This window comes from Ambystoma mexicanum, chromosome 2q (genome assembly GCF_040938575.1).
Source record: "Ambystoma mexicanum isolate Mex_15411 chromosome 2q, UKY_AmexF1_1, whole genome shotgun sequence".
NCBI classification, from domain to species: Eukaryota; Metazoa; Chordata; class Amphibia; order Caudata; family Ambystomatidae; genus Ambystoma; species Ambystoma mexicanum.
Genome location: NC_090924.1, coordinates 1,278,163,558 through 1,278,188,509, shown reverse-complemented (window position 1 = coordinate 1,278,188,509; position 24,952 = coordinate 1,278,163,558). Strand labels below are relative to the sequence as shown.

At 49.8% G+C, this 24,952-nt stretch overlaps 1 protein-coding gene across 1 annotated transcript in view; it reads left to right on the top strand.

Annotated features, from left to right (window-relative positions):
• NPHP3 (nephrocystin 3) overlaps positions 1-24,952 on the top strand; it is a 1,212,810-nt gene that overhangs the window by 832,978 nt on the left and 354,880 nt on the right. The window contains exon 17 of the mRNA XM_069648695.1: positions 11,743-11,881. Within this exon, the coding sequence (XP_069504796.1) occupies positions 11,743-11,881 (139 nt within the window). The remainder of the gene's footprint in view (positions 1-11,742; positions 11,882-24,952) is intronic.

Genomic DNA, 24,952 nt, shown 5'->3' with positions numbered 1-24,952 from the left:
GGACATCTCAAAGCTGAACTTCGATTGCTGTTTACCTCCCTTACCCGGCTTAGACATGGCATTAGAGATGGGGGGGCCACCGATGTGATCTGCTGGATGTTCTGACCAGGGCTAACAGCGCCCCTGTAACCCTCGCCGCTTTTCCCTCCGGGGTCCAGGCCCGATCCCTAAGGCCAGCACCAGGCTCCACTGCACCCGGCTCAGACAATGGGAAAATGGTCCTCCGACCCTCAATGTTTATCTCGCCACACCGGCAGCGCACTCGGTCTGACCATCCCCAAGCATGTGGGATCCAATACTTGCTGGGCGCTGCCTAGGGTGCAAGCCACCGGAGTACCTAGCTCTCGGCTGTGTGGGACAAATCTCTGCGCTACGTCTGCGTTTTGGCTTGGGTGCCGGCAAGACCATCTACACACCAAGGGCCCTCCGCCAGCGCTGTCCCCACCCAGCTCAGCGCTGCACAATCAATGACTATCGGCTTCCTAGTGCAGTTTCAGTGGGTGGATGCCCCAGCTTGTATGCCCCTAATGGATGCAAGGGAGTGTGTGTGCCTTAGGTGCAGTGCGCCAGTCTCCTTCCTTCTCAATCGCTGTCACCGGGTTGCACGGATATGTCCTGGCCACCCACCACTCCTTGTATAGGCGGAGTGATGAAAGCAATGTCTTTGATGGCCCTGGGGGGTGGTGCTCCCGCCAAGGGTTACGCCAGCGGTGCCGCGCCACAGCCTCCCTCTGCCGAACCAGGGCACCCACCTTTGGACCGCTCCAATGTCTCTGGGATGTTCCTCCTCTTTTCTGCACCTCCGGAGTGCTCGCGTGTCCAATTATTGTGTGCCCAGGGTGCATGGGCCGCTTTCACTCTCCGTCGCACAGTCCGGCCAGGGGACACCAGCCCCTCGGCACCATCTGCCCACAGCGTCCCGAAGCAAATGGCCGCCACTCCACCCCAGCTCCAGAGGGCGTCCAGTCTGCCCAGCACCGCCGGCCAGCGAGGCGCCTACACACCTGCCGTCCAAGGCTGAGTTGCCGTTCCTCCCTGCGCGCTCCACAGGCTGGCACCTCCCTATCCCTCACTAGGAGGGAGTGCACTTACAGGAACTGGCCAAACGCCCCTCCGGCGGCGCATTCAGGATTCGTGAACTCGGTGCGCGCACTCCAGACAGCGGTTGCCCTATTCAGGGTATCCCGCTGCACCCTCCGCACGGACAGTCTTCATCTCAGGCGGCAAGCACGGAGCACCGCCTCACCACATTTCAAGCGCGGCTGCACCTCCCCCACTCCTCTCCAGGGTGGCCCACGGACGTAACTTCGTCGTGCTGGTTCTCCTCTGTGCAATCACCGATTTTGCCCAGGATAACTTCTATAAGGGCCAGGTACAGTCAACTTTTCAAATTCTACAGCGTGGTCGTGGGTTACATCACGGAGACCGCCGGATAGCAAGCCAGATTTACGAGGTGCTGGAGAGCTTCACGGGCCTGCGGCCATCTTGGTCGGGCTCACTAGCGCCCCCCCTACATATCTCTATTTATAAAAGTGAAAATGTGTGTTTGTGGCATGGCAAAACGTTTTTTCTTATAAAATTCCACACCGTTTCACAAATCTGCACAACATTTTGCATAGTTACCTGTTAGGACCCTCCGGACAACACTGGCTGCATCACTGGCTACATGACATTTGGACACTCCACCCCGTTGGCTGGATTTCCACAAAAGTCAGAATTTGTGCGTTTGTGGTTTGGTGAAGCGTTGCTCCTTATACAATTCTACACTGTTTCACCAATCTGCCTTGCATAGATACCTGTTGGGACCCTCTGGACAACACTGGCTACATGACATTTGGAAACCCCACTCCTTTCCTGGGATTTCAGCATCTTCACACATGAGACTGTTGCCTAAAATCGGCACAACATCAATGTGGTCGTAGAAGGACCGGCCCTCAACCCTAGAAGGCATAGTTTCTGGGACATTTGCCCTACAACGAACTGCACCACGCCAGGGTGAGGAAACAGATGGGGAGGGAGCACCGTAGGTCCTAGTATGCAGCAGCACACCAACTCTCGCCTCCCCCGAACCAGTGGTTGAAATGAGCAGGAACGGTCGGGAGTGGTGTTCCACTGCTTTTATTTTTTACTGTTAACAGCTCCTCTTCTTATTGTAACCATTTTCACCATTCGGAACTACTCATATTCAGTTACAGCTAAACTGAAATCTGTTTCAACTCAATTGGCTGTCAATCAGCATGACTGCCCTTGAAAAATGTGTTGCACGTTGCTCCCTTACTTCCTACTCTGTCCCCTGCCGGAGTCACAACTTTTTCACAACTTTTTCACAACTTTTTTGGTACGCTTCCATCACTGCCCCCAATGTCTGCTTCGGGATACGTCAGCCAGCCACACAGCCCCGTTCTCAGTGCAATTTCCATCAGAGTGCAAAGCACATCAATCGATAAGCGAATTGGAACAGTGACCTACAGGATCATTGATTTTCAACAATTTATGAGTGTTGTCATGGCCATCGCAGAACAGGTACTTTTTGCTAGTAATTCATATTAGCTGAATAAGCTCTAAGAGAAGTCGACCCCTTACTGCTTTTAATAAAACTCTGCTACAACTATCCTGAGGTGTTCAGACTGCAGACCCAAAGGAGACTGGGTTTCTAAAGACTAAAAAAGGAATGAAACCGGCTATGTTAATTGCAATATTCAATTCCATGACGTTTTTTTCAGAGTTTTATTGACTTGATTTGTGTATCCTCGTCTGTGTCAGACAGTCCAAATTTAGGTTAATCAGACTCTGTCGAGTTTATCATTTTCTCATTTGTTCTGCAGATGTGATGTGTACCAATGTGGAGGGGGCGTGGGTTCAAAGCTCTAACAGAAATATTAAATATCAGGGATTCAAAAACGGAGTTTAAGACCAATCATGAGCAAAAACAAAGTGCAAAACACTTGTAAAGGTGCCACCCCCCAAGATAATCCAAAGAAAAGGTAGTGGGGGTGGGGTGTGGCTACATGGCCACGTAGGAGGTGGTGATTCCCGAGTGCTCCTGCAGATCGGGCCAGTATCCTGGAAATAAAGTGCACCTAGAGCCGGCAGGGAAGCTTCACGCGAAATTAACAGACGTATGAATGCATCGAGTATGCAGCGTATGTAGGCCCAAGGACACCCGAGGAGCTGGAAGCTGATTGTGGACATATGAAGTTCGGGGACCCTTTGCTGCGGACTAAAAGATGGCGGCTTAAAGACAAAGGAAGTCCAGAGCCGGGAGTCAGTCAGCTGGGAAGACAGCCGATGTCCAGCTGCAGCTCATCCACTGCGAAATCACTTGAATGCAGTAACGAGGCAGCGAACTGCGGCCCCGGATCGCATGATACACGTGGAATAAGAGACTGGGGTAAGCGGACTGGGGAGCACGGCCCAGCGAGGAGCCTTAGCGTGCGCCCATGAGTTCTTCCCCAGAGGTGGCACAAAGAAAATCAGAGCGGGGGGCAGCGTTGTGGGCTGATACAATATCGAGATTATCCCGTAGCGAGAGACCGGCCCAGCGTTACGAGCTCGTGCTGTTACGGATCCTGTTACGTATCCAGAGGCGTTGCTAGGGGGGCGTTAAGGGGATTATAGCCCCTGGTCTTTTGGTTGTAGCCCCGGATAGAATCTCAGGAGCTACAGCCAAAAGGCTAGCTAGCCCCCAATCCCGACAGTTCCGACATTAGCATAGACCCGGGTCTTTTCCAGACCTAGCAACACCCCTGTATGTATCTATTAGTTTCTAGTGCCAGTTACTATATTCCAGTCCCAAAGTCACATGCAAGCTTTACTTATCTCTTGAGTATCAAGCCTGTGCATCCGCCCCGACCTGGCGAGGCTCTGGCTCACTTCTCAATCGACTTCTCTTTTTGGGTTTCCATTCTGATTGGTCAATTCTTCGAATCCAGCCAGGCAGTCACACCCTTGGGTGGCTCAAAAAATAACGCTTTGTTCCCGTGGAGCACTTTCATTTTCGCTGGGTAAAGTAGCATGTACTTGTAGTTTGCTTTGCGCAACCTTCTTTTCACTGTGGTGTAGTTCATGCGTTGTCTTTGCACCCTGAGAGTGTAGTCGGGGTACGCAGTTATGGAGGCTGATGCCCTGTTTATAGTTCCCCCTTTACGGAAGTGCTCTAGAACTCCCTTCTCCCTATCTTTATAATTCAGGATCTTGGCAATGATGGGTCTTGGCGGGGCTCCTGGTGGTGGTCTTCTGGATAGGGCTCTGTGCGCCTTATCAACTGCAAACACTTGCCCACAGGCAAAGCCCCTGGGGCGGACAGGCTCCCCAGCGAATTCTACAAAGCATACAGACAGGAGGTGATCCCCGCGTTAATATCAATGCTAAATGAGGCCTTTGAGAAGGGAAGCCTGCCGGAATCCCTTAGGGAGGCAATAATAATTCCGCTACTCAAACCCAAGCCAAGCACTGAATGTGGATCATACAGACCTCCTGTCCATACTAAATCAGGACAGCAACATTCTTACAGCGGTGATGGCCAATAGACTCAAACTGGTGATAAGTAATCACATACGCGTCGATCAGACGGGATATGTCCCAGGCAGGAATATATTGTATAACCACAGAAGGCTTCACCACATAATAGAACAGATGGAAGGTGACACAGAGGAAGCCGCAATAGTCTCGTTGGATGCAGTGAAGGCCTTTGACTCTGTAAGATGGCCTTGGCTAATGGCAGCGATGAGAGCGTATGGGATGGGACCTGGGTACTTGCGGTGGGTGAACCTGGTGTGCAGCTCCCCTCTGGCTAGAGTCAAGACGGGAGCCGTCATCTCAGATAAATGGCAGCTCAGCAGAGGCACTAGACAGGGTTGTCTGTGGTCCCCGATGCTGCACATCCTGGCACTTGAACCGCTAGCAATATATCTGAGGCAACAATACGACGAAATAGGGTTCCAGACTAAAGGGGGGGGCCCATCTGATATCATTATAGGCTGATGACATGTTGCTGTACCTGTGTTAGGGAGAATTCTCTGTTTAGGTTGAATTTCCTAACCTAGTGAGTCCCCCAGCAGCTTTGCTGGATTTTTGGGGTTTATTTTTTTTCTCCTGCCAAGAGTGAGACTCTTTTACCCTCACTCTTGGACATGATTTGAGTGTGTTTCTTTGAATCTAGATGTGTTTAATGGGCTATGGGGTATTTTACTCCATAGGGTTTCATGTGTTTTTGTGATGTGTGTTACACAGCACCCTCCGTGCAGTAACACAGGGGTGTCATAGTGACCCCCCAGTATAGACTCCATACCCTGGGACTGACTACTGTCTCCCAGGGCATGTAAAGTCACCATTGACTTTACTAGTCTTAAATTCTGAACAGAACCAGTACAAACCATCATATTGTGGACGTACTGGCTGGGGCAATTTGATTGCCCCAGGGTCTGTTAGTCGAGGGGGCACGTCTCCGTCCCCCCTGATCGAGTTTTGGCTGGTGGCAGTGGATACTACTTTTTATATTCAACCGCGAATATTTTCCTATGGGATTTCCCATTGTTTTAGGCTACTATCTTTATTTAATTATTTAAGGTAGCCTCAAACATACCGCCGGTTTATTTAATTAATATTAATTCTCAGGTTGGTATTTTTTGCCAAAACTTGATTCTAAAATGGCATTTGTGTTCTCTTCTGTGACTCCAACCCAAGTCGAGCCCTTTGTTCCACTTTTTGGCGGGCTTCTCCACAGAAGCCCTCCAAAGTGGTGCCATTATGTCTGGGGTACTTAGGAGGGGTGGTGGGGAATTTAGGCACCCTGAACGGAGTTGTCTAGGCAACTCAAGTCGCACTCCGTCCTGATTGGCCTAAGTGGTGAGCCGGCCGGCTCACCACTTAGCATGTTTGAGTGACAGCTAGGCTGAGTGAATGGAGGTTTGCTGCATAAAAGCAGGGCTTTGGGGACTGGAACTTCAGAAGTCGCCACAGGACCTAAGAATCCGACGAGGGAGAAGCTGAGCCAACCTGCCACGACACCATGACCGGTGGAGCCCTGCTGGACCGTCTCACGACTTTTCCCAACGACAGAGGAGATCTCCCGCCGGAGAGTCTTCTTCCTTTGACTGGTTGGGATAACCAGTTTCACCGTCTTTTCGCTTGCCGGACGTATCGCGTGGCCGCCTTGCCCGTGCTAAGCACCCCGGAAACCGGGATACCACGTTTTACCATGACCGTGAGATAAAGGTACCACCTTTTACCGGAAAACTCCGCGGCTGGTTTCAGCCCTGGTAGTGCAACGACCTGCATCTTTCCTCCACGTCGAGATCTTCTCTTCCCCTGGACGATGACCCAACTTGCAACCACTACCAGGAACAACTGCCACCGCTGGAGGATCCTTCCCACTTAAGGTACCGTGTCCCGCCTGGCTTCCCTTCCAACCGACTGTACGGGGTAGATTTAGCCCCCGGCTTTCGAACCTCGGTTAGCCTGGGACACCTTGGCTAAACTTTTCTAAGCCTCTCTAAACTCTTTTCTGAACCCTCTGCAAGACTTTCTAAGCCTAGTGTAACTGTGTGATTGTGAGAATGTGAGCAGGGTGGCCGCCGGTGCCCGGGCAGAGTAGCCCGCTGTACCGCGGGCGTGTGTGGCGCGGGCGTGTGTGGCGCAAACGGTGCCAGAAGTCGTGCTGATGGGGAGTGCCGGGGAGGTGTCCCTGTCGACGGGAAAGCCTTGTCGGCGTTCTGCGGCGGTGCCGGCGTTGCAGCCGCAGTGCCGCGTGCGCCCACGAGGACCCGGGCCACTGGCGCTGCGGCTGAGCAACCCAGGAACACGGCGTGCATCGGAGACCTCCGGCGGCGAGCGGCGGCGGGGCTTGGGAAGTCGAGAGCCCGGCTTGTGCCGACCGCTCGACGTCGGAGGAGCGCCGTGTACGTGGTCAGGAACCAGACAGGGGGGGCAAACCAGAACCCCCTCCTTACCTCGAGCAGGGCAGACCCCCAGCAGCAGCATGGGGCCTCGAGCAGGACGGGCCTCCGGGGAGCATGCCTGAAGGGAGACACCATGTTGGGGGGCGGGGCCTATGGAGAGATCGTGTGTCAGACACGACCCAGGTGGGATAGCGACCAGGGAGTGGCTGACAACAGGGAGGGGGAGCCGGGACCAGGCAGCCAAGGGAAAGGAGGAGGAGGGGAGGGGGCAGCTTTACTCATAGAGGGTGGGTGCCTAGGGTCCCCACCAATCGGAAAAGGTGGGAGGGAAGTTGTCCCTGATTGGCCCTCTTTCCCTCCAAGCACCGGGTATAAAGGGGACTGGCCTAATGGCAGTGTTGTTGCTTTTTGCAGGGAGAAGGAGAGGAGAGTGAAAGCAACTGGTGGGCCTATCCGGGTCCATGAGAATAGGAGACACTTCAAGGGGAGAGGAACTCCTGGTGCCTTTTACTCACAGTGAAGTAACTGTGGGACAACCTGGAGTCCAACCACCATGGTTAAGACATTACATTTAACCAGTGTGTAATAAAGGTCTGCAAAAACTCCACATCGGCTACTGTCCTGATTTCCACAGTGATCTTGGGCGCATTTGTGCTCTGCTCTCTCTAAGAGTGGGCCCAGCCTTTGAACTTTGGCTCACCAGTGACTTTTTGCTCTCTGCCTTGCTAATAGTGTTCCTGAATCGTAGAGTGGTGTAACCCTGCATATTCTGTCTTTTTCCCTCCCTTTTTCACAACCTTAGTAGAGTGCAATCTAGTTAAGCGCTCACCTCTGTATGAAAATAAGTGGTGTCTTACTGTGATTTTCTAATAAGGGAAAAAGGGGTGTATATATCATAATAGTAACTGTGTTTAGAATATTTTACAATAAGAGTGCTGGAGTGTTTCAACTGTGTGTTTATAAATAAATAATTATATACTTTGATACCAAAGCTCTGGTCAGTGTTTGCTTGTATTATTGTATCTGAGTTCCTATTGAGTATACTTTGCATACTGCCCAACTCTTCTTGAGGGAAGTCTGACTGCACAGCCACAGCTACCAGGTAAATCTGGGTGGTACAGACTGCTACCAAGTGGGTTTACTGCTAACACCTGTAGTCTTAAATCTTTTGCAGTGGTCCCTAAGGGAACTGCACAGGTTTCTGCCTAACAACCTGTGGTACCCGGAGGAGAATTTACAATACATCCTTGAGGGGATGGGTCGCTATACGACACTCTCCAGCATAGCGGTGAACCCCAAGAAATCATGCATGTTCCCTTTGGGAAGGTATAAAGGAATCCCACGAGAAAACCTACCGATCTTACGAATAGCATGGGAAACCCGAACGTTCCGATACCTGGGGATCAACATATACCATACAACAGAAGACGAGCACAAATATAACACTGAAAAAGCAATAGAAAATATTAAAAACAGTATGGGGTTCTGGGCAAAGCTCCCCCTGGCTATGGTGGGGAGGGCTGCGCTGCTGAAGATGGTGGTCTTGCCCAGGCTATTGCATTTCCTCTTAAACATCCCATATATGCCACCCAAACGTTTTTTCGCTAAGCTCCAGAGGCTGTGTAGAGGATTCCTGTGGCACAACACAAGGAATAGAATCGCTGTATGGAAATTGCAAAACACATGACGGAGAGGGAATAAACCTGCCAAACTACGAGGTGTACCATCTGGCTGGGCAGCTTCAATATGTTGCTAGGTGGCTGTCCGAAAGACACAACAGCGGGATCCAGAGTGTTGCGGGACGAAGGCGACCTGTACTTTTTGAAAGAACTAATATGGCTACCCAAATCAGAGCTAAAAGGGCGCTCGAGACTGTTGTAGCTGTGCTGGGACACTTGGCACAAAGCGTGCCGAGCACGTGCTCCCCCAGGCACCACTAGTGACGCTACGTGGGGTGGATGAACAACTACGAAAGGGGATCTGCAGATACTGGGAACAGGTAGGTCTGGCAACCCTGGGAGACATATGGCAGGAGGGGAAAGCATTAGAATTTCAAACAATAGTAGAAGAAGCTGGGTTACACCCGGGGCAATATTTACTTACACCAGAGTGGTCAAACGGGTGAAGGAAACGTGGTCAGAAATAGAGCTAGCAGAACAGCCTGATATGGCAATAGAAACAATATACAATATCTCTGAAGGAGGGCATGAAATATCCTGGATCGACGAACTGTTGTCTAGAGTGGGCAAGGAAGTGACCCCGCTGAGACTGGATTGGGAGGAGGAAGTTGGGACACCTGTGCAAGATGGACAATGGGAAAGGGCACAGAGGTACCACAAAAAAGTGTCCAGATACGCTAGACAACATCAGATTCAACTATACATAACCCATAGGGCGTATATGATCCCCAAAAAATTGCTAGATTTGGGAACATGAGTATACAGACATGCCCCAAATGCGGGGAGGTGAATGCGGGGATGATCCACATGTTCTGGGCATGCCTGGAGGTGGGAAGGTTCTGGGGGGGAAGTCAACCAACACCTAACTGCGAAAGGGATAAAGCTGGACGTTGAGTCTCTATGGGCATGTATGCTGGGAGAATTCACTAGACCACGTAACTTGAGGCATGTAAGTAAGCTCAAGGACTTGGCCTACATTCTGGCTGAACATAGAATAGCCATGAATTGGAAAACAAGCCACAGACCAAGAATAGAAGTATGGTGGCATGACCCCCTCAAATGGGCCGAGGCAGAAACATTGGTATGGTATGAAGCAACTAGCAGTGGGGAGAAACAGGAAGTGGGACCTCTGCTATCATGGCGACAGCTGGTGGCTGCATTGTTGGGACCCACCCAGTCCAGCCTAAGCGAACATGACACGGCTGAGAGCCCGGTAAGGGAAGAGCCCCCTGAAACAGGACAACCGGAGAACATGGGAATAAGCTCGAATTAAGGGAGGTAGGTGGGAAGACAGTAACAAAGTAATGTAAACAAATGTTATAAAGCCTGCAACCGAACTGTCGGGAACGTTGATTGAAATTTGTTTATTGAAAAACTAATAAATATTGTTTTAAAAAATAAATACATTCAAAAGTAGTCAAACAATGAGTGTACAAGCAGCAAGGAAAGAAACAAGTTTTATTAGCAGCTGTGAGAACAGACAGCTCTGTAGAACTGAATTGAGAAAAGATTTCTCAAATTGCCACTTCCGGGCTAAACCTTTTAAAGAGGACAACGTCTACAGTTAGTACAATTCTGACTTGTTGATTGGCTGCCCGTCATCGATTTCCCCCCTAAAGAACCCTATACGTTAAATGATCCAATTGCAGGTTTCACTTTTCCCACCCTTAAGAGATACAGCTCCTTGATGACAACATACTCTGCCGGGCAGAACAAAACCTGACACACCGATTGGCTGGAATTCTTCATAGCGCAAGGTGATACAATGGTTGATGCTAATTCTACCACTATGTTGGAGGCAGTGCGGGCAGTAGCGTCCCTCCGAAACCGACCAATAATATTATGTGTAGAAATCAGCCAGAGCAAAACTATGCTGCAGTCCTTGAAGCACACCATCACCTTCTCCTGATTGGATCCCCTCGTCCCTCACCCCCATCCCCTCTTGCACCTGCTTGCTCAGTACCTCTTGTGTTGATACATGTGGCCAACTTTGGGCCCAACCTTCTAGTTATCTTCTCACGATGGACAGCTACATGGAAAAAAGGTGTGTGCAGCCCTGCTGCTAGAAATTAACTGATTCTATTTATTTGTACTACCACACACTTTTATTCCTGTTCAAAAGGCCCTGCTAGTCAATGGGGGCTCTGTTGCTCCCCTCCCAATGCTATATTTTGGCATTGCTGTGATTCAAGCACCGTCGTGTATCATACTGTGTCCTTCACAATCACTGTGAATTCATTAGTTTACTGTCTGGGAAGGCACCTGCTGTCTGCAGATCAACTTCATTCCCCATAGAAACTATTCCCTTGCAAAAATTAATTGAACCCCGTTTGGCATCTCTTTCCATCCTGACCTTCGCTCCATGAGCTCCTCTGCCCAGCAGTGAAAAATATAATTCAATTAAACGGATATGCGACCTTTAGCTAAATCATGGTACTCTGCAATTTTCAACACTAACCTGCCCCAATATGGCCGTCCTCTTGCTCTCTGCAGAAAAGGACAGTGTTACTAAATATTATTAAACCTATATAATAAAACCACCCCTACCTACATCCATTCTATCTATTAATAAAGGTGCACTGACCCGAATTCCATCTGACCCTACACTTCTACGTGCGTCTTCTGCATTGTGTGGCACAGCTATATGTATATTCTAATTACCAGGTGATGTCACCACCGCATCACTACCCAGGCCTAAAGCGTTGCTAAAATACCTCTTGTAGTTTGTACTTGTGCCCCCCTGCAAAACCGCTGAATCTGCACCTTCACACACTGGCCAGGCCAACTACTCGAAGTGGGAATTCTTTTGAGCAGGTTGAGGCAATGGCAAGAAATTGTTTAGAAGAGGGAGACAAACGTGCCTTTATACATACAAGCAAATATACATGTCGGGTACTAAGGTATACTTTCATTTTACGACTGTCTGCTTTCTCACAGCAAGAAAAGTCTGGTTGTAAAAGCCTCTGTGTCAGTTTAATTACTCATCACACGGCATCTTTGTGGAAGTCTTTACTGAATTCTACATATTCACAATTGTGCTTTCTTGATTTTTCTTGAGTAATCAGTATGTTCCTATTACCTGTGCTGGGGAGTAATATATTCTATGTTTAGTTTTATAGTAATCTACAAATAATTAAACATATCAATCTGTTTCTTGTGGCCAGTGCTGGGAGTGCAGAAACACTTGATTATGTCCTGCAGCAGTGCCTCCAGTGCCAAGACACAATATTGTTGTACAGATGGGTGTTGCAGTTTGTACAAGAGTCCATGCTGACAGAGGAGGACAAAAACCTGATGCGGGAGGTATGTGTACAGTTTCATTAAAACAGCATTTAAACATCTATGGCATTTCATTTCAGAAAATGTTTTTCCTGAATGTTATGGATTGTGTAACATTATTTCTGAGGCTTGTGGAATCTGCTTAGATCACATGCTGTGCATAGGCCGACATCTAGTGGAAGCTGCAGAGTATTACAGTTTGTATTTCGGAACTCGATAATGGGCGTCGACCTAGGGCGTGCCAGTAATACTATCCCTAGTGTGACGTCCTGAGGGTCATGCGTGTACGACCCTCAGATTGTTTTTTTCCGCCATACTTGTCGGAAGCATAGTTGCAGAGTTCCCTGGCTTTCAGCCATTTGTCATTAATTATTCAAAAATTCCCCGTTCCTCTTATCCCACGTCGAGACTCCGAAGATTCACGCCGGTACTGAAGAACGAACAGCTGTCGAGACTGCACAACGGACTTTGGGGCTCGGAAGGCCTCTGGCCTCGGCCCTGCAAGTAGCGAGAGAGGGGGGTGGACATACTCACACTTGTTTATTTCCTACATACACTCGCCCGCTGCCATATATTAATATATGGAGAGTACTTAATTTAAATTCTGCCCCAAGTGCAACCGTAAGTTCTCTTGGATAGATAAGCATAACACCTGTACTCTCTGTTTGCCTAGGGGCCACCCCGAAGACAATTGCAGAGCGTGTAAGCTCTTTAAAGCTAAAACACTTAAGGACCACTCCACCAAACGTTGGGCCCATTACGCCAGGCAACTTGAGGCCATGGACGCTGTGGGTTCCTTCAGTGATGGCAGCAACGCTGCCGTTTCGGACGGCGAGGGCATTGGAGTGTCGGTAGAGACCCAAGCATGAGCCCCCGACCTCAGAGGACTGTCTGGCGGGGCTGTTATGGGGATCACACACGGCTTCATGAGCGCTACCCATACACCTACATCTAAACAAACTAACTCCCCCAGCCCCCCCGAGACTCGACACGCGTATCCAGTGATCGGCAGAAAAAGGCACAAGGAGAGCGGTCTGCAGAATCGGTGTCCTCTGGGCATTCCAGGTCTCGATCGCCTCATGACAAACAGCAACCGTCTAGGATTGCTAAGAGTGCCATGCTTCCTAAAGTCACGGAGGTATGGTCGTCAGAAGACGAATCCGACCTCCACCCCCAAGCAGCACGTTCAAAGTCAACACCGGCAGTTCGTTCCACGTCTTCCTCCGAGTCTCGACATCCCCTCCCTAAAACTCTAGACCCTACGGAACCCACTTCTGAATCTCAACGCCAGGTGTTGAAAGACTCAGGGAAGACCAAGGAGTCAGGGAAACATGCCTCCACACATGGTAAAGGGGACAAACAACAGAAAAAAACATCTGAACACCATGTTTAGAAGGACAAACATAAATCTTCTGAAAAACCCAATACCCCTGACCCTGTCACTAGGGCTAAGGTTGTCCCTCCCACTCCACACGCTATGGGAATAGAAGAGGAACCTCAACAAGAGGTCTTCATTCCCAGTTCCAAGGAATTGAACTCTGAAGATATCGATAGAGTGATGGGGAGAATGTCTTTTATGGCAAATTTTTATGAGAAAAACCTTGATTACTTTCTGAGCTATCAGTATACCCCTGCTACCTCTACTCCTCCTGGATCCAAAGACCCTCAGCCTTCTAGTAAGAGACCTCGTACTGAGACTCCAGTGGAGGGCCTGATTTCAGACCCACTCACTATTCAACCTTATCTTCAGTATAACGAAGATCCAGAAATACAAATACTGGACGACCAGCCAGCGGTCGAATATTATGAGGATGATGAGGACCAGGATGAGGAGGAGGAAGACGATGCAGAGGCCTACAGTCTCGACTCCCCTATTCCCAAGGACCCACTGATGAATGACTCACCCGTGGATAATCAGCCATTACTGAATGAGGTCTTGGCTAATGCTGCCGAGCACTTTCAGATAGACACTCAAGGGGCTCAAGAAGAGAGGGACTTTGCAGAGGAAATTATGAGAAATAGGAAATCCGTGGCCCAAGCCATACCAATTCTGAAGTCCATTCAACGCAGAATTGACCCCTCCCTCCTCACCCCTAACCTTACCCGGGCAGTCAATCCAAGAATAGAGAAAATATTCAGGGCCGCCCCCTCCGACCCACTTTATATAAGGGGTCAGCTTAAACCTGACTCTTTGGTAGTCACAGGAAGAGGGCGAGTACACCCCTAGCATCCTCTGAAGCTCCCCCAGACAAGGAGAGCAAAAAGACATATGGGCTACGAAGGAAAGTGGCTTCAACATCCGCTTACCAGGCAAGTATTGCTAATACCACCACTCTGCTGGCAAGTTATAATTGTCACCAATGGGAGCAGGTAGCTGCCCTCATTGCCTCCGCACCTGAACCTCTAAAGAGCCAGTTGGCCCAGATTGCGTCAGAAGGGAGATCGGTGTCCGGATGCTTTCTCAAAGCAACTTTTGATGCAGCAGACTATGCAGGCCAGCTCATCGCAGAGAGCGCAGTCATCAAGAGACGCTTGGCTGAGGCAGTTGGGGTTCAAACCTGAGACCCAAGCCACTCTAATCGACATGCCGGTGGAACCCAATGTCTTGTTTGGGAAGAACAAGTGTGGGCTATAATATTTTTAAGTCTTTCATTGGCATTACTTGAATGACACTGCCTCTATAGAAAGGAACACAAGGGGGGTGCTAGGGAGCCATAGATTCACATTGAATAACTTGGTTGTGTTCTGTAGACAATGTCTTGTTTGGGAAGGCGGTGGAAGAGGCACTCAAAACAGCCAAACACGAATATGAGACCCTTAAGTCCCTTGGACAACTAACCAATAAATCCACAAACCAATGAGGGAATAATATTTTTCGTCGCTCTTGTGGCCAAAATTCACAGAGAGGGTCTAATTACTCTCAAGGGCAAGGATCATCGTGGGGAGGCAACCAACAGGCTACCCAATGTTTCGCCAGAGGTCAGAAAAGGGGCCGTGGTAGAGGGAGAGGCAGCCCAGGTAGAGGCGGTACGCCTCCCAACAAACAATAGCAGGGTGCATTTCCACCTTTACCCCACGCAAGGGAAGGGATCACCTCGGACAGATGGGTGCTGTCCAGTGTCCGCACTCGATAATGTATCGAACTGTTGGAACGCCCCCGCGACCATCCTCCAAGACAGAAAACACACTCCTTGGAGCACCAGAGAATCCTCCTCGAGGAAATCGTCATTCTTCTTGCAAAAGACGCGATAGAACTCGTCCCGGGCAACCATGTAAACAAGGGTATTTATTCAACTTACTTCCTTGTGCCAAAAAAAGTTCTAACAATACGCCCAGTATTAGACTTACACCCTGCAAACAAGTATGTCAAGCCTCAAAAATTTCGCATGACTACACTCCAAGAGGTAATCCCCCTACTAAGAAAAGGAGATTACATGGCAACATGAAAGATGCCTATTTTCATATTTCCATGTTCCCAGCGCATAGAAGATTCTTGCGTGTCAGCACTACCAGTTCAAGGTGCTGCCCTTCGGTATAGCCTCGGCTCCAAGGGGATTCACCAAGGTACTGGCGGTGGTGGCGGTGCACCTACGCAGGGAGGCAATCCCAGTGTACCCTTACCTGGACGACTGGGTCATCACGGGGGAGACCCCAGTAATTTGCAGATCCAACATCCAAAGAACGATCGACCTCCTCTTCGAATTGGGCGTCTCAATCAACGAGAAAAAATCAAGCCTGGTGCCAAGCACCTCTAAACAGTTCCTAGGAGCTGTCCTAAACACTTGAGGGGCTGGCCTTTCTATCAGAGGAAAGAATTCGGAATCTATTACTGCAAATTCCTCAATATCAGTCCGATCGTCAGATAAGGGTTCGCAAAGCAATGTGTTTGCTAGGCATGATGGCGTCATGTATTTACCTGGTTCCCCATGCGCGCCTGCGCATGCGACCCATGCAGGAATGGTTCGCGAAACGGTGGTCTCAGGCAAGTGGTCAGTGGGACGATCTAGTGGTCATTTCGCCAACACTAGCACAGAGTCTTCGCTGGTGGAAAAGAGGGAACCTGTCAAAAGGGAAACCCTTTTACGATCCAGAAATACAGGCTGTAGTCACTACAGACGCATCCCTGTCAGGGTGGGGAGCACACCTCCTTCACCGCACAGCTCAAGGTCTCTGGTCTCACACAGTGGCTAAGAATCACAAAGAACTCCTGGCAGTCTTCAGATTACTTCAAGCGTTCAAACACCACCTGTTGAACCTGTCAGTACAGATCCGAACGGACAGCACAACTGCAATGTTTTACATAAACAAGGGGGCACTTGTTCGCCAAATCTGTCCAGGCTTGCACAGAAAGTTTGGATATGGGCACTCAGACGGAACATTTACCTGTCATCTCAACATGTTCCAGGGCATCTCAATTCACTAGCGGATGCTTTGAGCAGAGACCCCCTTCCAGAGGAACACGAATGGGGTCTACACGAAGAAGTTGTGGGAGACCTCTTCTCACAGTGGGGTTTTGTTACGCTCACCTGGCTCCCACAGAGGCGTCGATCTGGACTGGACTGTTGCGGTCTCAACCAATGTGACGCGTAGGGCCGAGATGACGGACTGGACTGGCCCACCTAGCTTCGTTTGCTTGGCCCGTAGCAATATTCTTCTGCAAATGGAGAAAGGGAATTAACCACCCGTGGAGTTGAGCGTAAATTCCCCCACCCCGTTCTCTCCACTGATCACCTTGGATGTCCCCTCTTATAGTCTCACCTGATGATTTAAAAAGATGAGCTCTCCATCCTGCATTGAGCACAGGGGTGCGTGGATAACCAGTTGCTTCACTGGCTCGAAGGAATTGGTGAGTTCCAGGACAATATTGACTCCGATATTCCCAGCAAGACGCCGTAAGTATGTAGTTCGTAAGAGTTCAAATGCCTGACTTTCACTCTTCTCCGATTCCTTGCAGGTTGCAGCTTGACCCTACTGAAGAGTTCCTCGTGGCAACCGGTAATATTCTGGTAAGGATTTGTATTATCCAACACAGTTCGATAAAATAATGTCCATATGTAACCTGTTGCTTTCTCCCTTATTCAGGCGCTGAGAGAAAGTATGAAGTCTCGGGGAATAATGCCTGCGGCGGTAAAATCAGGTAAGTCTTTTGTGGTGAGGAGGGTTAGTCCCTTTGTTTCAGCTTGCTGTCCTTTTGTTTCCCCTTAGGGGCCGTGGTTCGGCTAGAATGCAGTTGAAGCTGCGCCGACCCGTGAAGAGGAATAGTACCCCCGGTGGTAAAATCAGGTAAGTCTATGGGGGGTATTCCTCTGTGTATTCCCTTGGCTCACCTTGCTGTTCTTGTGTTCTCATTAGGTGCCGGAGTGCGGCGGGAACATGCAGGAGGATGCAGTGAAATGTGAAGATGCTACGAAGGCCGGTGAGTTCAGCGCAGCGCTGCAGCAGGCGAGGCGACGCACATAAAATAACTTCTTTCTTCCAGCTCGAAGGCACGATGGATCGTGAATTCAGGTAAGGATCAAAGGTATTGGCAGAAGACTGGATGCAGACTTGCAGGCACGGTGAGCGTTACGCTGCTGGATGCTGAATAGCGCGAAGCGTGTGCTGCCCTTCGGGAGTGGTTTAAATAGCCTCCAAAGTAGTTCCAGGTAAGTATTCCTCCCCAGCCCCACCCGAGTAAAAAAATAGTCCCTAGGTAAAATAGTCCATTCCAAGCCTCTTTTGGCTGCAGGGTCTGCATCAGGTAAGTTTGCAGCATGGTCTGCATCAGGTAAGTTTTAATCTATGAGCCTGGCGCCATAGGCGCCAGGACTGCACCCAAATAGCCCCTAGCAGGGGTTGTTGGGCTTGCTTGGGGTAACTTTATGCCTGCTTCCGGGGTTGCTGGACTTGGTCTGGGTCCCCGGGGGTAGGCATCATGACAGCTTTCCCCTCTATAGACCAAGCGAAAACAGACAATGCCCCGGATTCGCATCCAGGTTCCCCCAGCCAGGCTCCATGGGGAACGCCCTATGGATGAACTGGTCAGGGATGTTTGCCTACGCTTTTCCATCAACCCCTCTGATGATGAAGGTGGTCAACAAGATGCACAGGGAATCGATGACGCTCATCCTAGTTGCTCCCATGTGGGCGAGACAACCATGGGTCCCGCCCTTGCGCAAACTGGCAGTGTGTGAGCCCATCAGACACCCGTGCTGGCACAACCTACTATCCCAGCACAAAGGACAAACCGTGCATCCTCAACCGAGCTCGACGAACTTGGCAGCATGGCTCCAGAAGTCATAGAGTTTGGCCATCTCAATCTACCTCAGAGAAGCATGGATATCCTGAAAGAATCAAGGAAACCAAACACAAGACACTGCTACTTTGATAAGTGGAAAATATTTGTTATTTGGTGCCAAAATAAACAAATCAACCCAGTTGATTGCACTCCTTCCAATATTGTTACCTACATGCTCCACCTACTGGATGCAGGATTAGTATTTAATCCACTCAAAGTACACCTGGCGGCACTATCAGCAAACACCACCTCCCATAACAAGGTGTCATGGTGGAAGGTGCCAGTTGTCAAAGCCTTTATGGAAGGGGTGAAGAGACTCCACCCTCCAATTTCCAACCCACCACCAGGGTGGGACCGTAATGTGGTGCTTGCTAAACTCCTGGGCCCCCCCTTCGAACCCATGCATAAAGCTAGTCTCAAACACCTGACTTATATGACTGCCTTCTTAGTAGCCATTACATCCACAAGAAGGGTCAGTGAAATTCAGGCTCTGTCAGTGCAGGATCCTTTCTTTACTGTTCATAAGGATAAACTGGTTCTACCAACTCACCCTAGGTTTTCACATAAATTCATTTCAAAATTCCATGTTAACCAGTCCATTGAGCTTCCGGCCTTCTTTCAAGAACCCGAAAGCTCTGCTCAGGTGAAACTACACACACTAGATGTGCGAAGAGCGGTCCTCTACTATGTAGACCAGACCAGACCGCTAAGAAAAACGGATCAACTGTTCGTCTCCATAGCTACACGCAGAGAAGGAGATTGCGTCTCTAAAGGGGCTATCTCTAGATGGATAGTCAAATGTAGCCAGCTGTGTTACTCCCTTTCAGAAAAGACACTGCCTTTTACGCCAAGAAGCCACTCTACAAGAGGCACTGGGGCCACTCTGGCTTTCATTGCAAATGTACCCCTTGACACCATTTGCAAAGCAGCTACAGGGAGCTCTATTCACACCTTTACTCAGCACTACTGCATTGACACTCATTCCAAGACAGATACTCAAGTGGGACAAGCGGGTTCTAAGACATTTGTTCGCTCATGACCCTTCTCACCTCCCACCTCCTCCTTCTTCTAACACTGCTCGCTAATCTATGCACAGCATGTGATCTAAGCAGATTCCACAAGCCTCAGAAAGGATACATTACTCACTGTAATCGTATTTCTGATGCTTGTATCTGCTTAGATTCACATGCGCCCGCCCTTCCTCCCCTCAGAGAAGGCGCATGGATGCTTGTAGTCTTATCTATCTGCTTGGATACTCTGTACTCAAGCTACTCCTCATGCTACCTCATGTCACAGATAATACATTCTGAGGGTCCTACATGTGTGAGGGATCATGGGTACAATGAGGCGAGTTCAGGAAGAGGTCATCATATGGGTGGGGTTTTAGCAAAACTCTCCAATGGGAGAACAGGGTTCCCAACATGGGCCTCCAATGGGAGGTTGCTGTTGTAACTAGGGGTGCTGATTTCTTTTGGTCGGGCGTCCCCTTCGCCAACTGGGTGAATATCTGTTAGGCAGAAACCTGTGCAGTTCCCTTAGGGAACACTGCAAAAGATTTAGGACTACAGGTGTTGGCAGTAAACCCACTTGGTAGCAGTCTGTACCACCCAGATTTACCTGGTAGCTGTGGCTGAGCAGTCAGACTTCCCTCAAGAAGAGTTAGGCAGTATGCAAAGTATACTCAATAGGCACTCAGATACAATAATACAAGCAAACACTGACAAGAGCTTTGGTATCAAAGTATATAATTATTTATTTAAAAACACACAGTTGAAACACTCCAGCACTCTTATTGTAAACTTATCCTAAACACAGTTACTATTATGATATATACACCCCTATTTCCCTATTAGATAAATCACAGTAAAACACCACTTATTTTCATACAGAGGTGAGCGCTTAACTAGATTGCACTCTAATAAGTTTGTGAGAAAGGGAGGGAAAAAGACAGAATATGAAGAGGTACACCACTCTATGATTCAGGAACACTGTTAGCAAGGCAGAGAGCGAAAAGTCACTGGTGAGCCAAAGTCCAAAGGCTGGGCCCACTCTTAGAGAGAGCAGAGCACAAATGCGCCCAAGATCACACAGTTACACTAGGCTTAGAAAAGTCTTGCAGAGGGTTCAAGAAGAGTTTAGTGAGGCTTAGAAAAGTTTAGCCAAGGTGTCCCAAGCTAACCCAGGTTCGAAAGCCGGGGGCTAAATCTACCCCGTACAGTCGGTAGCAAGGGAAGCCAGGCGGGACACAGTACCTTAAGTGGGAAGGATCCTCCAGCGGTGGCAGTTGTTCCTGGTAGTGGGTGCAAGTTGCGTCGTCGTCCAGGGGAAGAGAAATCTCGACGTGGAGGAAAGATGAAGGTCGTTGCACTACCAGGGAAGAAACCAGCCGCAAAGTTTTCCGGTTAAAGGTGGTACCTTGGTTTCGCGGTCGTGGTAAAACGTGGTATCCCGGTTGCCGGGGTACTTGGCACGGGCAAGGCGGCCACGAGGTACGTCGGGAAAGCGAAAAGACAGTGAAACTGGTTATCCTCACCAGTCAAAGGAAGAAGACTCCCCGGCGGGAGATCTCCTCTGTCGTTGGGAAAAGTGGTGAGGCAGTCCAGCAGGGCTCCACCGGTGGTGGTGTCGTGGCAGGTCGGCTCAGCTTCTCCCTCGTCGGATTCTTAGGTCCTGTGGCGACTTCTGTCGTTCCAGTCCCCAAAGCCCTGCTTTTATGCAGCAAACCCCCATTCACTCAGCCTAGCTGTCACTCAAACATGCTAAGTGGTGAGCCGGCCGGCTCACCACTTGGGCCAATCAGGATGGAGTGCGACTTGAGTTGCCTAGGCAACTCAGTCCAGGGTGCCTAAATTCCCCTCCACCCCTCCTAAGTACCCCAGACATAGTGGCACGACTTTGGAGGGCTTCTGTGGAGAAGCCCGCCAAAAAGTGGAACAAAGGGCTCGACTTGGGTTGGAGTCACAGAAGAGAACACAAACGCCATTTTAGAATCCAGTTTTGGCAAAAAATACCAACCGGAGAATTAATATTAATTAAATAAACCAGTGGTATGTTCGAGGCTACGGTAAATAATTAAATAAAGATAGTAGCCTAAAACAATGGGAAATCCCACAGGAAAATATTTGCGGTTGAATATAAAAAGTAGTATCCACTGCCACCAGCCAAAACTCGATCAGGGGGGAAGGAGACGTGCCCCCTCGACTAACAGACCCTGGGGCAATCGAATTGCCCCAGCCAGTACGTCCACAACATGATGGTTTGTACTGGTTCTGTTCAGAATTTAAGACTAGTAAAGTCAATGGTGACTTTACATGCCCTGGGAGACAGTAGTCCGTCCCAGGGTATGGGGTCTATACTGGGGGGGGGTCACTAAGACACCCCTGTGTCACTGCACTGACGGTGCTGTGTAACACATATCACAAAAACACATGTAGCCCTATGGAGTAAAAGACCCCATAGCCCATTAAACACATCTAGATTCAAAGAAACACACTCAAATCATGCCCAAGAGTGAGGGTAAAAGAGTCTCACTCTTGGCAGGAGAGAAAAATAAACCCCAGAAATCCAGCAAAGCTGCTGGGGGACTCACTAGGTTAGGAAATTCAGCCTAAACAGAGAATTCTCCCTAACAATATCGCCAACAGATAATTAGTCAATAACATTCCACTCCAAGCGAAAGTTGGTGGCATGCATTCTGGAGCTGGGCATGGACCATGTGAAGCCCGCAGCAGCGTCATTTTTGTTTCTTGTTCCGGTGTTGCCTAATTTTGCCATGGTCACCGGTGGTCATTTTGTGTTTCGGTTTCTTTGCACTCTTGTCCACGCTAGACGTTTCGATTTGATTGTTGAGCCGCTAGGGATCTGCGAAGTAGGATTAGATTGAGTCTCCCACCCCTCCAGGAGAGTTGGGGTGCAGGATTGCACCTGCGTCTTCTAGGTGGCTGATCCGACTGGGAGTTCCTTTGTAGGTGAATTGTAGAGCCGTCGAGAACAGCCATCGGTAGCGGACCTGGTGCTCCTGGAGGAAAAGGGTAAGAGGTTGAAGGGCTCTGCGCTTTTGCTACGTCACAAGAGAGAAGTCTTGATACATTTGGAGGGGGAGCCTTTAAAGGACAGCTTGTCCCGTGTTCTTCCATTTGCAGAGATAGCTTCCTTGGTGGTGTAGAATTGCACCCTTGTTATTACGTCTGTAAGGGACTCTGCTTCCATGGCCTAACGGGGGTGCAACCTGTGGGAGCGGTCCAGGGCGAGTTGCGTCTTGTCTAGGTGTGGAAGCAATGAGTGGAAGAAGTCCCCAACGTACAGAGCTAGGTCTTTATCCAGGTTGAAGAGGGCACCCCCCTGATCTGCAGATTGTTGCGTTGGGCCCTATTTTCGAGGTCTTTTTCTTTAAATTCTAGGATTTCTTTTTTGTCAAGCAGTGTCTGGATTGAGCGTTGAACTTCTATCAGCTTTGCAGAGTGTTCCTGGGTCAAATCTTCCACTTCGCCTAGTCTTTATTCTACGTCTGTAACCCTCTGGTCCGTTTGCTCCAGCTTTGTGGTGAGCTCAGACATGCATGATCTGAATTCGGTCTTGATATCAGACATGAAGGCTTGGAGATCTTCTTTGGTCGCCCGTTGTCCCCTATCTTCCAAAGGTTTTTGAGGTGATGATTTCGGGCTGTCCGATTTTCTCCCCTTGTTAGCAGGTAGGAGCTTGGTGGTAATATCTGCATTTAGGGGGTTTCAGATGCTTGGCCATTTCCGCGAATTACAAGCAGGCAATCCTCGTGTTGCAAGGGTGAAGTCGGGGGGCTTCAGTGAGGGCACTTCTCTCAGTCGGTGGGGACACGTTGAGGGAACGTCCACAGGCCCGGAGGGCCAGGAATAGCTTTGAAGACTGGGCGGCAATGCAGAGTTCTGTTGAGAGCTGGACGAGGGTCAACTGCCTCGGGCTGGACCTTTTTTGCGGAAGGGCTTTTTTAAGGGGGTGGGGTAGGCTTGCTGGCGAGATCTCGATGTTCGCAGAGCCCCCCTAATTGGAGTAAGCAAGTGGGGTGATGGAGGCGGGACCGAATCCTGAGCGGAATCTCCTTGCTATGTGGGAGAGCGCCCCTCCTAGGTGGATGTAGTCCGTAGTGTGGTCTTGACTGTCGCTGGTGGCCGATGCCTGGGCTAGAGTGAGGCAGAATTCTGAGGGGCTAGGGCTGTGCAGGCCAAAACAGTTTCCCTGTATGTGCCCTTACCTCCGGTCCGTCAGATGGGGGAATACGGAATGATGCTGCTTTTGATGTTCAGCGGGTTGTCACCTATAACCTCCCAAGCAGTTGTTACCTGCAGAGTTACCCTCCTATTACCCCTGTGTTGGTGCTTAAATGCTTTCCTCCGTTGGTTCTCTGGTTAACATGGCTTGGTTGGTGCTCCGAGTTCCATTGAGTCAGGACGAAGCCTGATGGTCAGGGTTGGGACGTTATAGAAGGGGGGTCTGAGATCCTAGGCGAAGGGATGGGTTCCAGGAGTTACCAAGGCAAGAGGTGTCTCCTGGAGGGGCCAGTCTCGATGGAAGGGCAAGCTGCTGGGTCCTGGGCCCGTGATTCCAGTTAATTGTGTTGGGGGATGAGCTTCAGTGGATCGGAGGTGGACAACTGCGTGAGTCTCAGGCCGTAATATTTGGCCAAGGAAAGCAGGACCGAGAAGTGGAGAAATTCATCCGTGGAGGCGGGTGGAGCGCCTCAGTCCAGGCAGCGGGCGGCTGGGACTGCAGAGCCACGCTCTCAGGTGCGCAGCATGGGCTTGCCTCCGGACCCAAGCCTCAGCAGCAGGCGGCAGCGGCGAGGGAGGGGGGTGGGACGCATCGCCCAGCGGACTCTCCGGAGAGCGGGATGGCGATGGGTGGACCAACCACTACAGCCTTCCCTGCTGTGGCAGGCAGCTCACGGCGGGTTGTCTCTTACGGCGGCACACTGCGCTGCTCCCGGGGTATGGAAGGCCTCTCTCCACAGGCCACGCAGGCTAGCTTTTCTCCTGGCAGACGCTGGCTTGGCTGCAGGCCGTTGTAGGCGATGGTGGAAGGCTCAGAACTGGAACTCGGGTACACCCCCGCCATCTTTGATTCCACGGCGGCAGATGCTTTGGGGGCTTCCAAGGCTGCAAACTCCGGCTTGGGACAGCGAACAGGGCTCAACTCCGCTTCAGCAGCTGCCCTGATTTTCCGGCGACCGATGGTGCATTATTTAGCTTGAAGTGAAAGCAGGAACCTCATGTTATAAAGGTAAGTTGCAGGCTTCACACAGAGGCCATCAGAGGAGCAGCAACATCGATGGTGCTCCAGGCCACGCCCCCGGCTTCTCTGAGTTTTGTTGCATCCTCTTATGTGTTTCTAGTTGAATCACCATGCTTGTTGGCAATAAATAAAAATAAATGCAAAATATGTTGTCATAAGGTAAATTGTTCTGTGACAAATGTGAAATGAGTTGATCGGTGTCACACAAAGCGCAATGGCAGTTGGCACTATGTAGTTACTGTTGTAAAGTTAATTACTTAATGCAATGGGATTTCAAGTTAATAATTTATGTACATAGTTCAAATGCTTTCTCTGTAAATAGGTTTTACTTTCCTAGAATGTGGAATGTAATGACATCAGCAGTACACCTAGTAGAATTGTTGTGGTTTAAGAATAAGTATTCTGGAAGGCAGCTGAGAGGAGCCCTGCTAAGGGTGAGACCCAGACTTGCCATGATACCGAATTAAACTTCCTGAATACTTTGGCAAACCTTCTGTCATCTTTTCATCCAGTATGCAGCGCACAACGATCTGCCCTGACTGGTGGAGAGGGGC